This window comes from Mytilus californianus, unplaced genomic scaffold (genome assembly GCF_021869535.1).
Source record: "Mytilus californianus isolate M0D057914Y unplaced genomic scaffold, xbMytCali1.0.p SCAF_2, whole genome shotgun sequence".
Lineage (NCBI taxonomy): Eukaryota > Metazoa > Mollusca > Bivalvia > Mytilida > Mytilidae > Mytilus > Mytilus californianus.
Genome location: NW_026262668.1, coordinates 32,604,829 through 32,622,088, shown reverse-complemented (window position 1 = coordinate 32,622,088; position 17,260 = coordinate 32,604,829). Strand labels below are relative to the sequence as shown.

Below are 17,260 nucleotides of genomic sequence, written 5' to 3'. Positions count from 1 at the left end.
CTTGTTTTCTGCTCTTTGGTCGTGTTGTTGCCTCTTTGACACATTCCCCATTTCCATTCTCTATTCTATGTGTTCAGGTTCACTTCAAAGAGAGAATGGGAAATATTGATGTATAAATAAGTGAACACATATACACACTGAAAAATAACTTCCATTGAAGGATTTAAAGATAAGATTAAAAACTGATGTCAGCTGAATTGTTATGGCTATGAGATGAAAACTATAGTACTCCTTGTCTTTTTTGGACCATCAGATGGTATAGGTATCCTATAATGGAATGTTCTGAATGGTCAAAAGTCAATATTTCTATTAAGCATATATATATTACTTACTGATGTTTAACTTCAGAATAAACAAGCATGTGTATTCTGAAGTTAAACATCAGAATAAACATGCTTGCTGCGTTTAACTTCAGAATGGCTGGCCCCTAAACTTGGAACAGAAATTTTCAGAAAGCTATTTCTATGGTTTACCTAAAATTCACAAAAGTGAGGAAATTTCAAATGCGGTATCAGAACAAAACAGTGAATACATAGAACTTTTAAGACCAAATGATTTAATATTTCGACCTATTGTGGGCGGACCCAACAGGGTCACACAGAATTTACTGTAAATTCAGAAATTATTGCGTGCATTTATTATTGCGATTTTGTCATTTTAGATTAAAATGCGATTTGAATTTTTGCGATATTTAGAAATATCCTGTTCATTTCATATAAAAAAATTCAAAATGCGAGTTTAAATTATTGCGATAATAAACTTGTCGCATTTTTCGCAAAAATAAAAACATCGCAATAATTTCTGAATTTACAGTAAGCCATTTTATAGACATTGTGGTCTGGGGCTGGCATGTCAGTAACTGCTAGTAGTCTGTTGTTATTTATGTATTATTGTCATTTTGTTTATTTTCTTTTGTTTCCTATTCTGACATCGGACTCGGACTTCTCTTATACTGAGTTTTACTGTGCGTACTGTTGTGCGTTTGTTTTTACTACATTGGCTAGAGGTATAGGGGGAGGGTTGAGATCTCAAAAGACATGTTTAACCCCGCCGCATTTTTGCGCCTGTCCCAAGTCAGGAGCCTTTGGCCTTTGTTAGTCTTGTATCATTTTTAATTTTAGTTTCCTGTGTATAATTTGGAGTTTAGTATGACGTCCATTATCACTGAACTAGTATACATATTTGTTTAGGGGCCAGCTGAAGGACGCCTCCGGGTGCGGGAGTTTCTCGCTGCATTGAAGACCCATTGGTGGCCTCCGGCTGTTGTCTGTTCTATGGTCGGGTCGTTGTCTCTTTGACACATTCCCCATTTCCATTCTCAATTTTATTGTGATTAAACCTTTATGTCGTGAAGTTCCTAGATTTATACGAGACGATTTGGAATTTTTAAATCATCTACCAACAACTGTAAATCCTAATTCAGAACTCATTACTTTTGATATTGTCAGTCTTTACACAATTATCCCACATGACTTAGGAATTACAGCCGTAAAATATTGGTTAGAAAATACGGAAAATGTCATTGAAAACAGATTAACAAAAGAATTTATCCTTCTATCTTTGAAACTTATATTAGAAAGAAATAGTTTTTACCTTGACGGCACATACTATCATCAGAAAAAAGGAACAGCTATGGGTACTAAAATGGCGCCTTCATACGCCACTTTAGTACTTGGATATTTGGAACAGTTATTATACGAAAAAATGGACCATAAATACGGAAATGACTTTGCCATTTACCTACGTCAAAACTGGAAACGATTTCTTGACGATTGTTTTATAATTTGGAATTCGGATATATCTGTCTCAGATTTTCATTCTGATTTAAATTCTTTAAACCCACATATTCGTTTCATAATTAACAGAAATGTCAACAAAATGCCGTTTTTGGATATTTTAGCACTTATAACGGAAGACAATGAAATTGTCACAGATATCTTTTCTAAAGACACCGATACACATATGTATTTAAAATTTTTACTCAAATCATCCAAAACATGTAAAATTAAATATACCTTTTAATCTAGCGTCAAGAATAATTACCATTACAAGTACAGAACTATTACGCAATAAAAGATTGGAAGAATTAAAAGTGTATTTAAAAAAGCAGCAATATCCGGAACAAGTGATAGATTACGGAATTCAAAAGGCACTGATAAAAGGACCAATCATTACAGAATCACGGCGATCCGAAATAACCGAAGAATCATCAAACAGTTTAGACAAAATTATCCCGTTTGTCACAACATATAACCCGCGAGATTATGATATATTTAGTTTCATGCGACAAATTGAAAATAATTTACACAAAAGTGAAAAAATGGACAAAGTATTACAAAAAAAGAAGATTATCAACAGTAAAAGACAGTCAAAAAGTCTAAAACGATATTTAACATCTTCAAAATTCGACTTTAATGACACTTTGCCAATTGTTAGAAAATGTACCGATAAACAATGTATGACATGTCCAGATTTAATAGAAGAAAGTTCAATTTATTTCAAAAATGGAAAGCATTTCACAGTTAAACAAAATATGTCTTGTAAAAGTTCAAACGTCATTTATTCTCTCATATGTGCAAATTGTGAGGAATTCTATATTGGAGAGACAAAAACAGAAGTGTGGACTAGAATGACTGTACATAGACAGCAAACCAACAATGAAGATTTAACAATCATCAGGGCTAACGAACATTTCCATCGTTGTTCTAATGGACGATTTAAAATATTTCCGTTGTATATGGTCAATCGTCAAAATGATTTTCTCCGGAAGAAGAAAGAAGAATTATTCATAAACATTCTCAACCCGGGATTAAATGATAAATAATATTTTAATTTTTACGAAACATTTTAAAGACTTTACTCCAATTTTAAAATGACATTAGTAGTCTCCCTTGTATTTGTTAACGTCATACTATTGTTAACGTCAATCAATTGTTTTATAACATTTATGTATACAAGTCACATTACCTGAAGATCTGTGAAAGCAGTGAAAGTGCTAGTAAAAGTGATGAATTGAAACCGTCATTATCTTATATTATTTTTCTTATATATATATATATATTATCAGAGGTTTGATTGAAATCATATACTATTGTTTAAAAATATCCCACTTTTTTTCAGGGAACTCACCTGTAGGTCAGATTCCACCAGCAGGGGTACCAAGTAGTCCAATACATAGAGTGTACCATGGTAATCAGACAGAACCAATTCAGAGGCGTCCACAGGATCCATATTCTCAACAGCCTCCTACACCAATGCCTATGGATCCCAGGCCACCAGGGATGGACCCATATGCTCACCAACCATCAACTCCTAGACCTGCAGAGCTTTTTGGACCATCAGGTGCTAATGTTAGACCCCAGTCAATTGGCACAGCCGTTAGCCAAAGAGGAGATTCTTTCTCTGCAGTTGCTTCTGATCCATTTGATCAGTCTCCAACTGGACCAAGATCTGGCACACACCCTGGCACACCACAACAGTCCCCCTCAAACGCTCACTGGCTAGGAGCAGCTCAGGAATCAGATCCATTTGCCCAGTCTCCTTTTAAACAAATACCAGAAGGTTTACAATCACCAACTGGAAGGCAAGTACCAAAATTACCTGAAGGATTTTCACAGCCAATGGTAAGACCTAGTTTGTCTAGACCAAATTTTGTTAGACAGACCTCTCAGGGTGATCATTTTGTTAAAATGTCTCCTACATTAGCAACAAGTCAGTCAGATGATCAGTTTACATTCCAACCATCCACGCCTAGACCTGTTAGTGAGGCCTACAAACCACAGGGGCCAAATATAGGAATGCCACCCCATCCGATGCTGAGACACCCAAGTATGTCCATGCCACCGTCTCCAAGTGGAGAAGTTCGTCCTCAGTTTTTGCAGCGATCTATGTCAGGTCCTGGAATGCCGACAATGCCCCCAGGTGTAGAAAATTTCCATATGCAGCGTCAGCCATTTAGACCACATATGCCACCCTCAACTCAGCAAATGGTACGTCCTCCAATTGGTTATGATCCATACAGTCAACAGCCTGGTACCCCTCATCCTGGAATAGATCCCTCACGAGAACCATCAGTGGTAAGTACTGTGATAAAATGCAGCATGGTGGTTAATATTATTTAGGCACTGCCAGAACTATATACTTTTATAGGACCAGGAAGGATACAAGGAGAGGTTATATACAGAAATACCATACACTTGTCAATGTGATTGGGAGAAATTTAAGCATATCATTAGACTAAAAATTTTATTCACTGTCACTTACTGAAGGTTGAAAAAAATTCTATAAGCAAATCAATTTATAATAGTAATGCCCCTTTTAAAGTTGAAATAAAAGCATTGAAAATATTCTAGCACTTTTGTTTTCAACATATTTGACCAAAACTTATACAATAGTTTTAAACATGAATGGACTGTCTCTAAATGAAGTTTTTACATGAATGCTGGCCATAAAGTTTTCTAATAAATGTTTTCTGCGAAAATTGCATAAATGACCCTCTTTGAACAAATTTGATATCAAAATTTATATCATTTTAATTTTGTCTTATGGAGTTCCAACTTTGAATGCTTATCATTTTTTTGTAACTCTAGAAAATGTTAAAATTTTCATAAAAAATAAGATGTGGTATGATAATCAATAAGACATATGTTTATTAAAGATTAAAAAGATGCAGAAATTGATAGTTTATGCATCTACAGATCACTGTACAGTCTTTAACAAAGAGCAAAGGTAACCTGAAATAGTTTGTCCCTTACTTGTGATAATGGTGTTACAGCAAAATAAGGCTACAAACTGTAAAAATTAGTCATAGAGGTCTCAACTGATAAGTACTTAAAATGCATTGGTATTAAGAACATAATGATGAGTGCTCAACAATTTCTGTTATTAGTAAAATACCTTGAGGTTATTTTCTTTCTGGAATCAGTATAACCTTAGGTAGAATAAGAGCTTTATTTGACTAGGTGGTTTTCTGACATGGTCGTTGAAGACTTGTAGAAATTGATGAAATTTTGTTGTTGTTGTTGTTGTAGTAATATAGCTGTTTACTCCTCTTCTCCTTTAATTGACAGAGCAGACGACTGAGTGATACAGGCACTTATAATGTACATTCTCAAATAAAAAAAAAACAAAATGAAAAATGAAATTAATGAAATGATTTATTCTATAAAAAAAGCTTCATTAACCAAATATGTATATGAATATTACTGTATAATGCTTAATATAAAAATCCAATATGTAGAAAATTTACAATTAATGAATAAAAAAAGGCTTGGTAATGGGTGGTGTGGTCTTACTTACATGTGGTGTTCAATACAAGTATTCTATTTAATACCATAAGTAATATTTATATAACCTTTTGATTTTATCTGTCATATACTGAATTATCATATGAAGAAACAGATACTAAAATAACACAATACTGTATTTATTTTAGTTTTCATGGCAACAAGATTCACATTTTGTTAGCACCAAAAACATTAAAGTTTTTTTTTTTTATATAATTATGATATCTACTGTAAACCTACTGTGAACTAACTTACGGTATTCTGATGGTTACTTTTTTTGCTTTCAGCTCTTTCTAGCTGACTTTGTGGAGATTTATTCTCTCAGAATTCTAAATTTGATAATGTATACAAATGAGACAAGATCCAAATGTGAAATAGTCATGTTATTTTTCTACTGGTGAAAGTCTTGTTAATAAATTATCCATGAAAGTTATATGATTTACAGTATTCTGCTATCAATACATTTTCAAGGGGAACCATTTTTCTTGGTTTCTTATGAACATTAAAAACATTGATAATTTATATATCGGATCTGTGAAAATTACTCTGTTTACAATATATTTTTTTAAAATATGGGTAGATAAATAGGTTATCTTCTATTGAATACCACATGTTACACACTATATACACAGTACACCATAGAAGTGTTTAGTATTGTTGCCAGTATTTCCTTTTTTTGATTTTGCCTCAATGTAAGAATTTATCAAAGAATTTAAAAGTATTTAGATAAGGAAAAAAAATAATTGGTGTTTGTAAACACTTACTGTTTATTCAGTCCTGTTCCCCTGGTTTTTAATTTTATAAATTCCAATTTTAAGTACAAATTTGCAATTATTTTTATAAAAAGGAATCAATTGAATCAAAAATCAAGAAATGGAAATAAATTATGGCAATATTGATGTAGTGAAGTGCAATAACATTTGGATTATTTTAACAAAAAACTGCAATTTGCATGAAATGGGTTGGTGTGTATTAAAAAATTGTATGGTGTGAGAATTTTCATATGGGTGATTTAAGAATGAACAGTATTCTCATTTGGTAACCATAAATTATAAATCATTCACATTTTAGTAGTTTTGTGTCACATATTCTGTGCACTTGAAGAGTCTGACATTTAAAATTTGTGAATTGTTCAATTAAAATATCAATAATTTCTTTGAAATTAAGTTTATGTTCAGATATACAGTATTAATTTTCTTTTCCAAAATGATTTTAATGTAAATTTAGAAGAAAATTATTTCAGTTATGCAGTGTTTAAGAAAATGATATAATTTTGCAAATTGCAGTTAGCTTTTAGTGTATTTAATTGTAGATATTATGTCTTTAGTTAACTCACCATTCTCTTTGAGTTTGATTTAGTTTATATGTTGCTGACCTTTGACCTTTGTTACCATAGTTACAGCAGATGTTTGCTGCTGCCAGTAGACGTCCCACACTTTTTCCTTTTTCCGGAATGTTCTCTTCTTTCATGCACCAAAACTATGTGGTAAGTGTTGTAGGGCTGCTTCAGTTTTTGAGTTCAAAGGTCACACTAACAAATCAGAAACTTGTCAGTAAATGATATACCGGTATATTAATCCAATTTTATTAAAAAGCACTTGCCTACTACAAACAAAGGTTAATTTCAAAAGTCTAAAATTGGGGCAACCATCTTGGATTAATTTCATTTTGACATCATAGATTTTTTACTGAAATTAGCAAACTTCAATATAAGAAGTGCAATTTATTTGCAAGAATTTTTTATTTATATCAAATCTTTTATATTGTTTCTTATTATTATATTTTAACCAATACAGAGAATATTATTAAAACATATATAACAGAAACTAGGTCAATTTTACCTTCTCTAATAAAGAGTTCCATTTCATTTGTTTAATTTCAACTAGATATCAGCCTGTCATAAGATAACTTTATTTGGTATATGGGATCCTGGCAAGGTCTACATGTTTGTCAGACAGGGTTCACCTGACCTCGACCTAATTTATGGATCAGTGATCAAGGTTAAGTTTTCGTGGTGTCCGTATCTAAGATACTATAAGCAATAGGTCAACTATGTTTTGTGAATGGAATGATAGTAAGGTGTACATGATAGACAGGCAAGTTTTATCTGACCTTAACCTCATTTCCATGGTTCATTAGGCAATGTTAAGTTTCTGTGGTTTGGTCTCTTACTCAGATACTATAAGTAATAGGGCCACTATAGTTTATGTGTATAGCATAATTCTAAGGTGCACATGTCTGTCTGACAGGTTTCATATGACCTTGCAGGTGAGAAATTTCAGCTTGTGCACTCTTTTTTACAGTAAAGTAGATACAGTCTGGGGTTAAAGTTTGCTACACATCAATTACTTTGTCAAACCTTCATAGAATTTTAAGAAAACTTTGGCAGAAATTTTTTTTTATGATTATGAGATAATATCTGATGCAAAATTTTGAAATTTTTTTTTTCTTTTTCTGTACTGAAAGATGGACTTTCTTTTTGCAGTTAACTATTACAGACAGTCAGATTTTTTGACATGATGAATTTATAAACCTTTATGGATTGTTATGAAACTTGGACAGGAGCTAATCTTAAAATTTTTATTTTTTTTTAAATTCTGTATTTTACTGATAAATGGACTGAGTGTTTACAGTCAACACTTTTACACTGACAACAGTAATCACAGGCGAGACTCAGGGTTCCTTTACAATTTATTTAAATTTATTTGATGGAGAAGACTTCATAAGCATGATTTACTTGTGTCTAATCCATTTTTGTCGAGCCTGCGACTTTTGTCGCAGAAAGCTCGACATAGGGATAGTGATCGGCGGCGGCGTTAGCTAACTTCTTAAAAGCTTTATATTTTAGAAGGTGGAAGATCTGGATGCTTCATACTTTGTATATGGATGCCTCATGTTACGAAGTTTCTGTCAGTCACATGTCCAATGTCCTTGACCTCATTTTCATGGTTCAGTGACTACTTGAAAAAAAAGTTAAGATTTTTTGTAATGTTAAATTCTCTCTTATTGTAAGTAATAGGATAACTATATTTGGTATGTGCGTACCTTGCAAGGTCCTTATGCCCGTCAGACAGTTTTCACTTGACCTCGACCTCATTTCATGGATCAGTGAACAAGGTTAAGTTTTGGTGGTCAAGTCCATATCTCAGATACTATAAGCAATAGGTCTAGTATATTCGGTGTATGGAAGGACTGTAAGGTGTACATGTCCAACTGGCAGGTGTCATCTGACCTTGACCTCATTTTCATGGTTCAGTGGTTATAGTTAAGTTTTTGTGTTTTGGTCTGTTTTTCTTATACTGTATGCAATAGGTCTACTATATTTGGTGTATGGAATGATTGTAAGGTGTATATGTCCAACTGGTAGGTGTCATCTGACCTTGACCTCATTTTCATGGTTCAGTGGTCAAAGTTAAGTTTTTGAGTTTTGGTCTTTTTTTCTAATACTATTTGCAATAGTTCAACTATATTTGGTGTATGGAAATATTTTATGATCTATATGTCAGTCACACAGGTTTTATTTGACCTTGACCTCATTTTCAAGGTTCATTGCTCAGTGTTAAGTTTTTGTGTTTTGGTCTGTTTTTCTTAAACTATAAGCAATAGGTCAACTATATTTGTTGTATGGAAGAATTGTTAGCTGTACATGCCTGCCTAGCATGGTTCATCTGACCTTGACCTCATTTTCATGGTTCATTGGTCAATGTTTAGTTTACTTGGTTAATGTTAAGTTTATGTGATAGTTGTAATAAAGCTTTATATTTAGGACTGTCAACATAATATCAATGATTAGTAAAGAAGGCGAGACATTTCAGCGTGTGCACTCTTGTGCTTTAATTTAGCAAATAAAATATGTTTAAACTATTTGAATCAAACTTTTATTAAAATGATGTATTAGCAGGATTTGCTCTTTTTAAAATTACAGAGCCTATTTGGACCTAATGTTGGAACTCTGTTAAAATTCAAAGTTGTCCATGCTTTATCCTGGTGCCAGTTTGCAAGTCTGAAATATATTTTTTTATATAAAAAAAAATGAAAAAAGGAAGGGACATTGTTTATTAGTTCATGACACAAATCCCTACACACACTTTGACAAACCTTTATATGTGTATAATTTTATCTTAGCTTTAGAGTTTTAACACAGTCCTTAATAATATATGATTTCAAAAACTAGAATGCAGAGACACTGTATGTTAATGTACTAAATATCATAAACCAAAACTTTTTCAGTGACATGGATGGCTGATTTGTTGGTGTGACCATATTTCAAGACTTGCATGCAAAATTTAATCTGTTTAGAATATGCTTTTAATTAGTATTTGAACAAAACCAATGACATTGGTCAGCAGCTTGACTTTTTAGCTTACTTGATCAAAAGGGCCAATGTGAGCTTTTGCCATCACTTGTCGTCTGTGCTTAATTTATCAGTCTGTATAGAAAGAAAGTAGCAGGTTTACTTTTTTGAAACATCTATTCTGCTCCTAATGACATACTATACAGTTATAAGGGAGGTAATAAGGTTGCTAACATGAAATGTTATTTTTCGCAATTTCAAATTGTGACATATTGTTATGTGTATTTATGTTTATCCTGGTGTTGTATGTCACTAACTAGCCTGTCATCATTATTTGGGGGACAGACATGAGCAACCATCAGTTGATAGCAAACTTATCAAAGATGATCCCTAGTTTATTTATGGTACACATTTCAGTACAATGATTAACAGGTCAGTGATTCAGGCTCCTTGAGTCTAAATTTATGAATTCAGCATAACAAGAGATAAAAAGTATTATATTCACCCAATGAAATTTGAAATATCTGTTGTGCTTTCCTTATATTATGTTTTGAGTGTAGAATATTTATTAGAGATTTCAAGTACTTTACTGCAGTGCTAATTATCTCAATTGGCTTTGCTTTATTATAAAAAAACCCGCACTTTCTTTTCTTTTATTTTGTTTCACCATTAGTATTTTTATTTGCATGTAAATTCCCCATAACTACTTTTTATCCCTAACAACTTAATGTATGAATAAAATTTTTAAAAATATGTTTTTCAGCACAGGATAAGAAATGGCCTTGCAGTTAAAAACAATCATAAATTAGGTTGAAAAATATCAATTAAGAACTTATTTTGTAATTTCAATAAAGGAGGCTTTTACTTTTTCAGCATAAAACTTTGATATTCACTGTCACTTGTAAAGTAGTTAAATGCTAGATAACGTTAGTTCTTGCATCTTCTGCTAGCAACTTCACAATTGACTCCCTGATCTTTTTGATGAATTGTTCATATTTGGTATATGTATTATGAAAATGGGAATATTACATAAGTATTGAATTAGAAAATGTTCTCCTGAACAAAATTGTCTTCTGCCCCCCACTATGAAAAAATTCTACCAATTCTACATGCATTGTTTCATTAAAAAAATAGCTGGTCACCACCTGGACCTGTGAGATTTTGTAATATTCTGAAAATCTAGACAGTAGAGTAAATGTTATCCATTATCCATGTGTGCATGGATGTTAAAGGGATATGCCTAAATAACAAATAATAGTAATTTTGATGCTGAATATGATATCAATAGTGCAAAATAGGCTACAATACATAAATCAGGTAAGTGATACAAGTTCCTACAACCTCAAAGTGGCTCACCTGGTCAGACTGGACATTGTCTGTTGTTTGCCATTATTTTAAGGTTATTTGCAATCTGATTAGAATAAAGGTCATATGTCCATGCTTTGCTTACAAGGATCTGAAAACACTCCATTCTAATTTCAGTTCTGGTAATTATTACATCAACCAATGAAATTGGTAACAAGGATCTGACAAAGTTATGTTCATCTTTCAGTTTTAAAGAGCTTTCGGGATCCTCTGGTTTTGTCAAATGATACTCTCCTTCAAAAATTTGAAGGCGTTTCATTGGTTGATGTAATAATTACCAGAACTGAAATTAGAATGGAGTGTTTTCAGATCCTTGTAAGCAGAGTATGGACACAATATCTGTATTTTAATCAGATTGGGTTATTTGTCTGTTGTTAAAATAATATTTTCAAAAATCTGAAACCACAGTTCATGCTTTTGACTTTGTAATTTATTTTCACCCTGAGCAATTTGAATTGCATCTGGGAATAGAATTAAAACAAAAGGTTATAATCAGCAACACTACAAAGTCCTAAAACCATGGGGAAAGACTTACCAAATTTTAGAGTATGTTACATTGAGAACCTGTTCAGTAATTATTGTTTGTGACTTTGATCCATTGCTTCGAAAAAGGCTATAATTTCTGGACATGACCAGCAAAATTCATCAAAAGTAGTCGCTACTGTACCTAAATATAGAAAAGATGTCAGTTCAATGAAATCCAGTTAAAGACTATTTGCTACCTTACTGTTGGAAAACTACATTAATTTTATGATCTCTCTCTTGCCAGCTACGGTTTTCAAACCCAACCTCCTTTAACATAAATACTGCTGTATTATAAAAAATAGAAAATAAAGGCTTCAAGGAACACCTAGTTTATAGTTGAATGATATGCCTAAATAGCTGGGTGATGTCAGTAGCAGATATTTCATCTACTTTCTACAAATTTGTCCTTTCAAAAAAATGAACAATATCAATATCCAGTTAAAGTGCTATAGTTCAATTGGATATTTATTTGATCTACACTGTCTGTAATGAATAAACAAATATTGTGTATTTTTAAAAAACGTCTTATCTGACTGGCTATAGAAAGTAGCTGATCTTGACTTTCTTAAGTCTACCCAAATGGAACATATATCAATAATTAATTTAAACACACATGTCAAGGAAAAGTATGTCAACAATTTACACACATGTGGTAAGGAAAATTGGTCAATTTTAGGGAGAGATAAATTTTGTGTAAAAAAAAAACAATGTTAGTTTATCTAATTTTGACTGTTTTGACAAGTCAGTTGCACAAGAGACAAATAGGATAGAACATGTGTGAAATGCATATAGTGGTCATTACCTATGTTACCCAAGTGTTTTGAAGAAAAAATTTGTGAACTGGTCCTATGGATGTCCACTCGTGTAATTATTTCACATAATCCTGAAGCACTAGCAAGTTGTCACTGTGTATAATAAATGTAAATTTACATATGAAAAATATTTTAAAAAAAATGTAATTACATGTTATTTGTTTTGAACACAAAACACACAAGATTGATCTTTTAAAAAAAAAAATATTTATGCCATTTTATCAATGATTTGATGTTTATTAGGTCCTTACTTCAAATAAATTTAAGAATTAATTACCATTTGGGTGGTCTTTATTGCAAATGGTATCGATATGTTATTGTCAATTGGAAAAGTAGAAGACAGATCTTATATTTATTGCTATTATATGTATATCGACATTTTAAATGAAATTATACTTAACTTTCTACACTTTTAAAATTGTAATTATTGCAAAAGGTGATGAAAGTAGATGTTGGAGAGAAACCCTAATTGGAAAAAAAAGTTTTAAGTTCAAATCTTTTCATAGAATGGATATATGCTACTGCTTTCTCCTTGAACGTAAAAAGAAAACTTGTTTATGCTTGGCGTAGCTGTAATGTCTACAAACTGGCCTAATCTTGGTTTGACAAACACATGAAAACATTATTTCAGTAGGATCCCTTATAAAATACATTCAGATTTGGTCCAGCTTTGTTCATTAAATGCTTGTATTATAAGAATTGTTATTATCTTTCTCTTTCATACAATAGGCATGAATCTTTTCATTCAGGTACCAGATAAGACACCTCAAGGGGACCAGAAGCAACAGTTGCGAGAAATCTTGGCCCAGAAAACCAAGAGCAGACAGAAAAAGAAGGAACAGTGGCCAGATGGAACACCAGGTAGTGCTACATTATTTACTGCTGGTCAGTAAAAAAAAAATATGTATAGGTTTCACATTTATTCTTGGTGGACTACTTCAAAAAAAAAAACCCAAATATTGATATGCATGTTTTTCTCATGTAAATTGTTATCAGCTGACTGTCAGTGCATTTTCTCAGATACTTTGTCTACTCCATTGGATATTTGGATGCTTGCTTGAATATCTCCATTAAGCATAATAATCACGTCTAGCAACAGTTTCTTTAGTTCTTAATTCATTATTTCAGGTCAGGGTCCATTCCACCCAGATGAAAGATTTCCTGTACCTCAGGTACCTGGAATGCCACCTTGGCAGGGTCCACCTGTGATGGGACCGCCACCACTTCATCCACAACATATGAAACCAGAGATGCAAATCAGAATGAGGGGACCATTTCCTGAGGGAATGCGACAAGGGGTTCCTATGCGACAGCCAAGACCTGGTGGACCTATGCAAGGACCACCTGGACCTTTCTCTCCAAATAGACCAATACCTGGACAGGTATTACAACCAGGTCATCATCCTCAGGTAAAAAAAAATAAATCAATATAAAAAAGGAGATATTGTATGATTGCCAATGAGACAAATATCCACCACAAGAGTCCAAATGACTAAAATGTAATCAACTATAGGTCTATACATACAGACTTCAACAATTAGCAATTCATACAATAAAACCAACAGCCCAATTTATGAAAAAATAAATAAACGAAAAACAGCAACCAACTACAACCAAAGAATTACAGGCTCCGGACTGGGGACAGGCACATAATGTCATAATGTCAGTTGTGTATGTTGGATTTGGAATCTTATCTAGAGTTTACTGATTTCCATTTGAACAAAAACATTAAATCCATAATATACAAGTCTATGAAGTTGCAGTATTAAATCTACTTAGGGGTAATTAAATTAAGTACAGCCACCAACATGAGAGTGTAGAATAGCCTGATTTCATTTTAGCAAATGATGTACTTTGAGATAACTTGCAGTTACTGTGAGCATTCTATGATACCTTATTGTTTATAATTGTTTTGATTGTATTCATATTTTTGTTATCTTTCCTACATTTATTATAGAGTAAAGTGTTTTACCCCGCATTGAAAGAGAATAGATGTCAACTGTTGAAGACTGTTAAAATTTCTAGTTGTCTTATGGTTTTTTGTGTCATTGTGATGTTGTGCCATTTTTATTTACTCCACTGTTAATTTCTAGTTGTCTTATGGTTTTTTGTGTCATTGTGATGTTGTGTCATTTTTATTTACTCCACTGTTAATTTCTAGTTGTCTTATGGTTTTTTGTGTCATTGTGATGTTGTGTCATTTTTATTATGCCCCTGCCGTAGCGGAGGGGGCATTAAGTTTTACCCTTGTCCGTCTGTACGTACGTACGTACGTACGTCCGTCCGTACGTCCCGAAATTGGTTTCCGTTCTCTAACTTGAGTTTGCCTCAACCAAATGTTATGAAACTTAAACACAATGCTTATTACCACAAAACACAGATCAAGTTTGAATTTTGGTGGCGTCACTTTAACCGATCTAGAGTTATGCCCCTTTATAAAAGGAAATATTGCAAAATTTTTAGTTTCCGTTCTCTAACTTAAGTTTGCCTCAACCAAATGTTATGAAACTTATACACAATGCTTATTACCACAAAACACAGATCAAGTTTGAATTTTGGTGGTGTCACTTTAACCGATCTAGAGTTATTCTCCTTTATAAAAGGAAAAATTGCAAAATTTTTATTTTCTTCTAAATATCAAGTTTATATAATATATTTTTAAAATTGGAGTTATCTTCCTTTGACCATGATTATAGTTGAATCAACTACAATCAATGCTTTACACAATGCAATGTTTAATTTTGACTTCCACTGATAAAACACAGATCAAGTTGAATTTGGGTAGTGTCACTTTAACCATTATTGAGTTATGCCCCTTTATAAATCGAAAGATTGCAAAATTTTTTAGTTTCCATTCTGTAACTGAAGTTTTCCCCAGCCAAACATTATGAAACCTATACACAATATTCATTACCACAAAACTCAGTAAGGATCAAGTACAATTTTTTTGTTTCAGTTCTCTAACTTGAGTTTGCCTGAACCAAATGTTATGAAACTTATACACAATGCTTATTACTACATAATACAGATTAAGTATGAAATTAGGTGGCAACACTTTTACCATTCTAGAGTTATGTCCCTTTATAAACATAAAAATTGCTGAATTTTTTAGTTTGTCTCAACCAAATGTTGTAAAACTTATACACAACCGTTCTAGAGTTATGCGTGTTTACAAATAGAAAAATTGCTGAATTTTTAGTTTCTGTTCTCTACTTAAGTTAGCCTCAACCAAATGTTATGAGACTTACACACAATGCTTATTACCACAAAACTCAGATCAAGTTCAAATTTGGGTAGCGTCACTTTTACCGTTCTTCAGTTATGTCCCTTAATAACTATATGATATGCAAGCGGGGGCATCATCTGTGTCCACATGTGGACACTATCCACATTTATTTACTCCACTGTTAATTTGTAGTTGTCTTATGGTTATTTGTGTCATTGTGTTGTTTTATCATTTTTATTTACTCCACATCTTCCCATTGTACATTACAGAATCAACTGGAAATGTATCATCAACAGATGCAGCAGCAGTCCACACAACCACAAATACCAGGGCAGATACCCATGGGGTATAGACAGCAAGAAATTCCTATACACCCTGGTCACCCTGGACACCCTGCACAACAACAAAGGATGGCATTTGATCCAAGTAAAGTTCAACAAATACCACCCTCCTCTGTAGGCAGTGCTCCAGAAGCTTCTGGTTCTGAGGCCCAACAGAAAGGAATGGAATCTAGAATAGCAAGTGAATCACAAGTTGGTCAGATACCCAGAGGAGCTAAAACAGATATGGCTAGACCAAAACTGTCAATGTCATCGTCAGATGAGAAAACAGAGGAACATGATAATATTGATGATTTCCTAGGTAGGCATGACACATTATTTGTATGGCTAGGTAATGTGACAATTGTACTTCTTATATTTAAAAGAATCCAGATCACCACTACTGCAAAACATGATATGATAACAGTTGGATGGCAAATATATACCATCATCTCGATAATCATTTTACAACAGATTATCAATACCGGTACATATAAAATAATAAAGTCCTATCATATACTCCCTCTCAAAAGGGGGTGGGGTGGGGAGGGGCAGTCCGTCAAATATTTGTTGCAATTTTTCTCAGTATAATCACAGAAACTATGAACAATAGCTTTCTAAATTTAGTATCAAGTTTCATGTGAGCATATGCCTATTGTGATACATTTTCAGATTAATCACTCATCAACTTCCTGTTTACAGAATTATAATGTGTTCATACACACATTATTAATTACTATGCATGAAATTTTCATCACATGTTCCCTGGAATTGTGAATCAAAGCACCAAAAAATTTGGTATCTGCCTTCATGTGAGCCTGTTATGATTTTTGATGCATTTCCTCATCCATTGTTCATCAACTTCTTGTTTACAGAATTCTAATAGGGAAGCATTATTAGTGAGTTCAGCCTGTTTACCCTGAATTACTCCATTTTGATTTTTAGCTCGCCTGGCCCACAGAGCCAAGTGAGCTTTTCTCATCACTTGGCATCCGTCATCGTAGTCTGTTAACTTTTACAAAATCTTCTCCTCTGAAACTACTACTGGTAGGCCAAATTTAACCAAACTTGGCCACAATCATCATTGGGGTATTTAGTTTGAAAAATATGTCCGATGACCCTGCCAGCCAACCAAGATGGCTGACATGGCTAAAAATAGAACATAGGGGTAAAATGCAAGTTTTGTCTTTTATTTTGAAAACCGTTATATTTAATGTTGAGCTCTACAATTGTTCATATACGTCAAAACTGTCAGATGACTTATAGGAGTTATTATGACTAAATGACTTAAATGACAAATTTTACCATTTTTTTTAAATTTTTGCCTTTTATCTTGAAAACTAGAATAGATAGAGAGAAACTTTATATTGCAAAAATGACCAGCAAGACAAGTTCCACAAACTGGTCTGATGTTTGAAATCGTCAATCTACTC

General features: G+C 32.9%; 1 protein-coding gene across 7 annotated transcripts in view; it reads left to right on the top strand.

The window, feature by feature from the left end:
- The window catches only part of LOC127729715 (histone-lysine N-methyltransferase 2C-like), a 102,331-nt gene that overhangs the window by 48,856 nt on the left and 36,215 nt on the right, over positions 1 to 17,260 (top strand). For 6 of the 7 annotated variants that reach the window (XM_052237571.1, XM_052237573.1, XM_052237572.1 and 3 more), the window contains exons 34-38: positions 3,121 to 4,076; positions 6,682 to 6,771; positions 13,031 to 13,142; positions 13,410 to 13,690; positions 15,777 to 16,149. In XM_052237571.1, coding sequence (XP_052093531.1) covers positions 3,121 to 4,076; positions 6,682 to 6,771; positions 13,031 to 13,142; positions 13,410 to 13,690; positions 15,777 to 16,149 — 1,812 coding nt within the window. The remainder of the gene's footprint in view (positions 1 to 3,120; positions 4,077 to 6,681; positions 6,772 to 13,030; positions 13,143 to 13,409; positions 13,691 to 15,776; positions 16,150 to 17,260) is intronic. The other variant, XM_052237575.1, reaches the window with a different exon arrangement.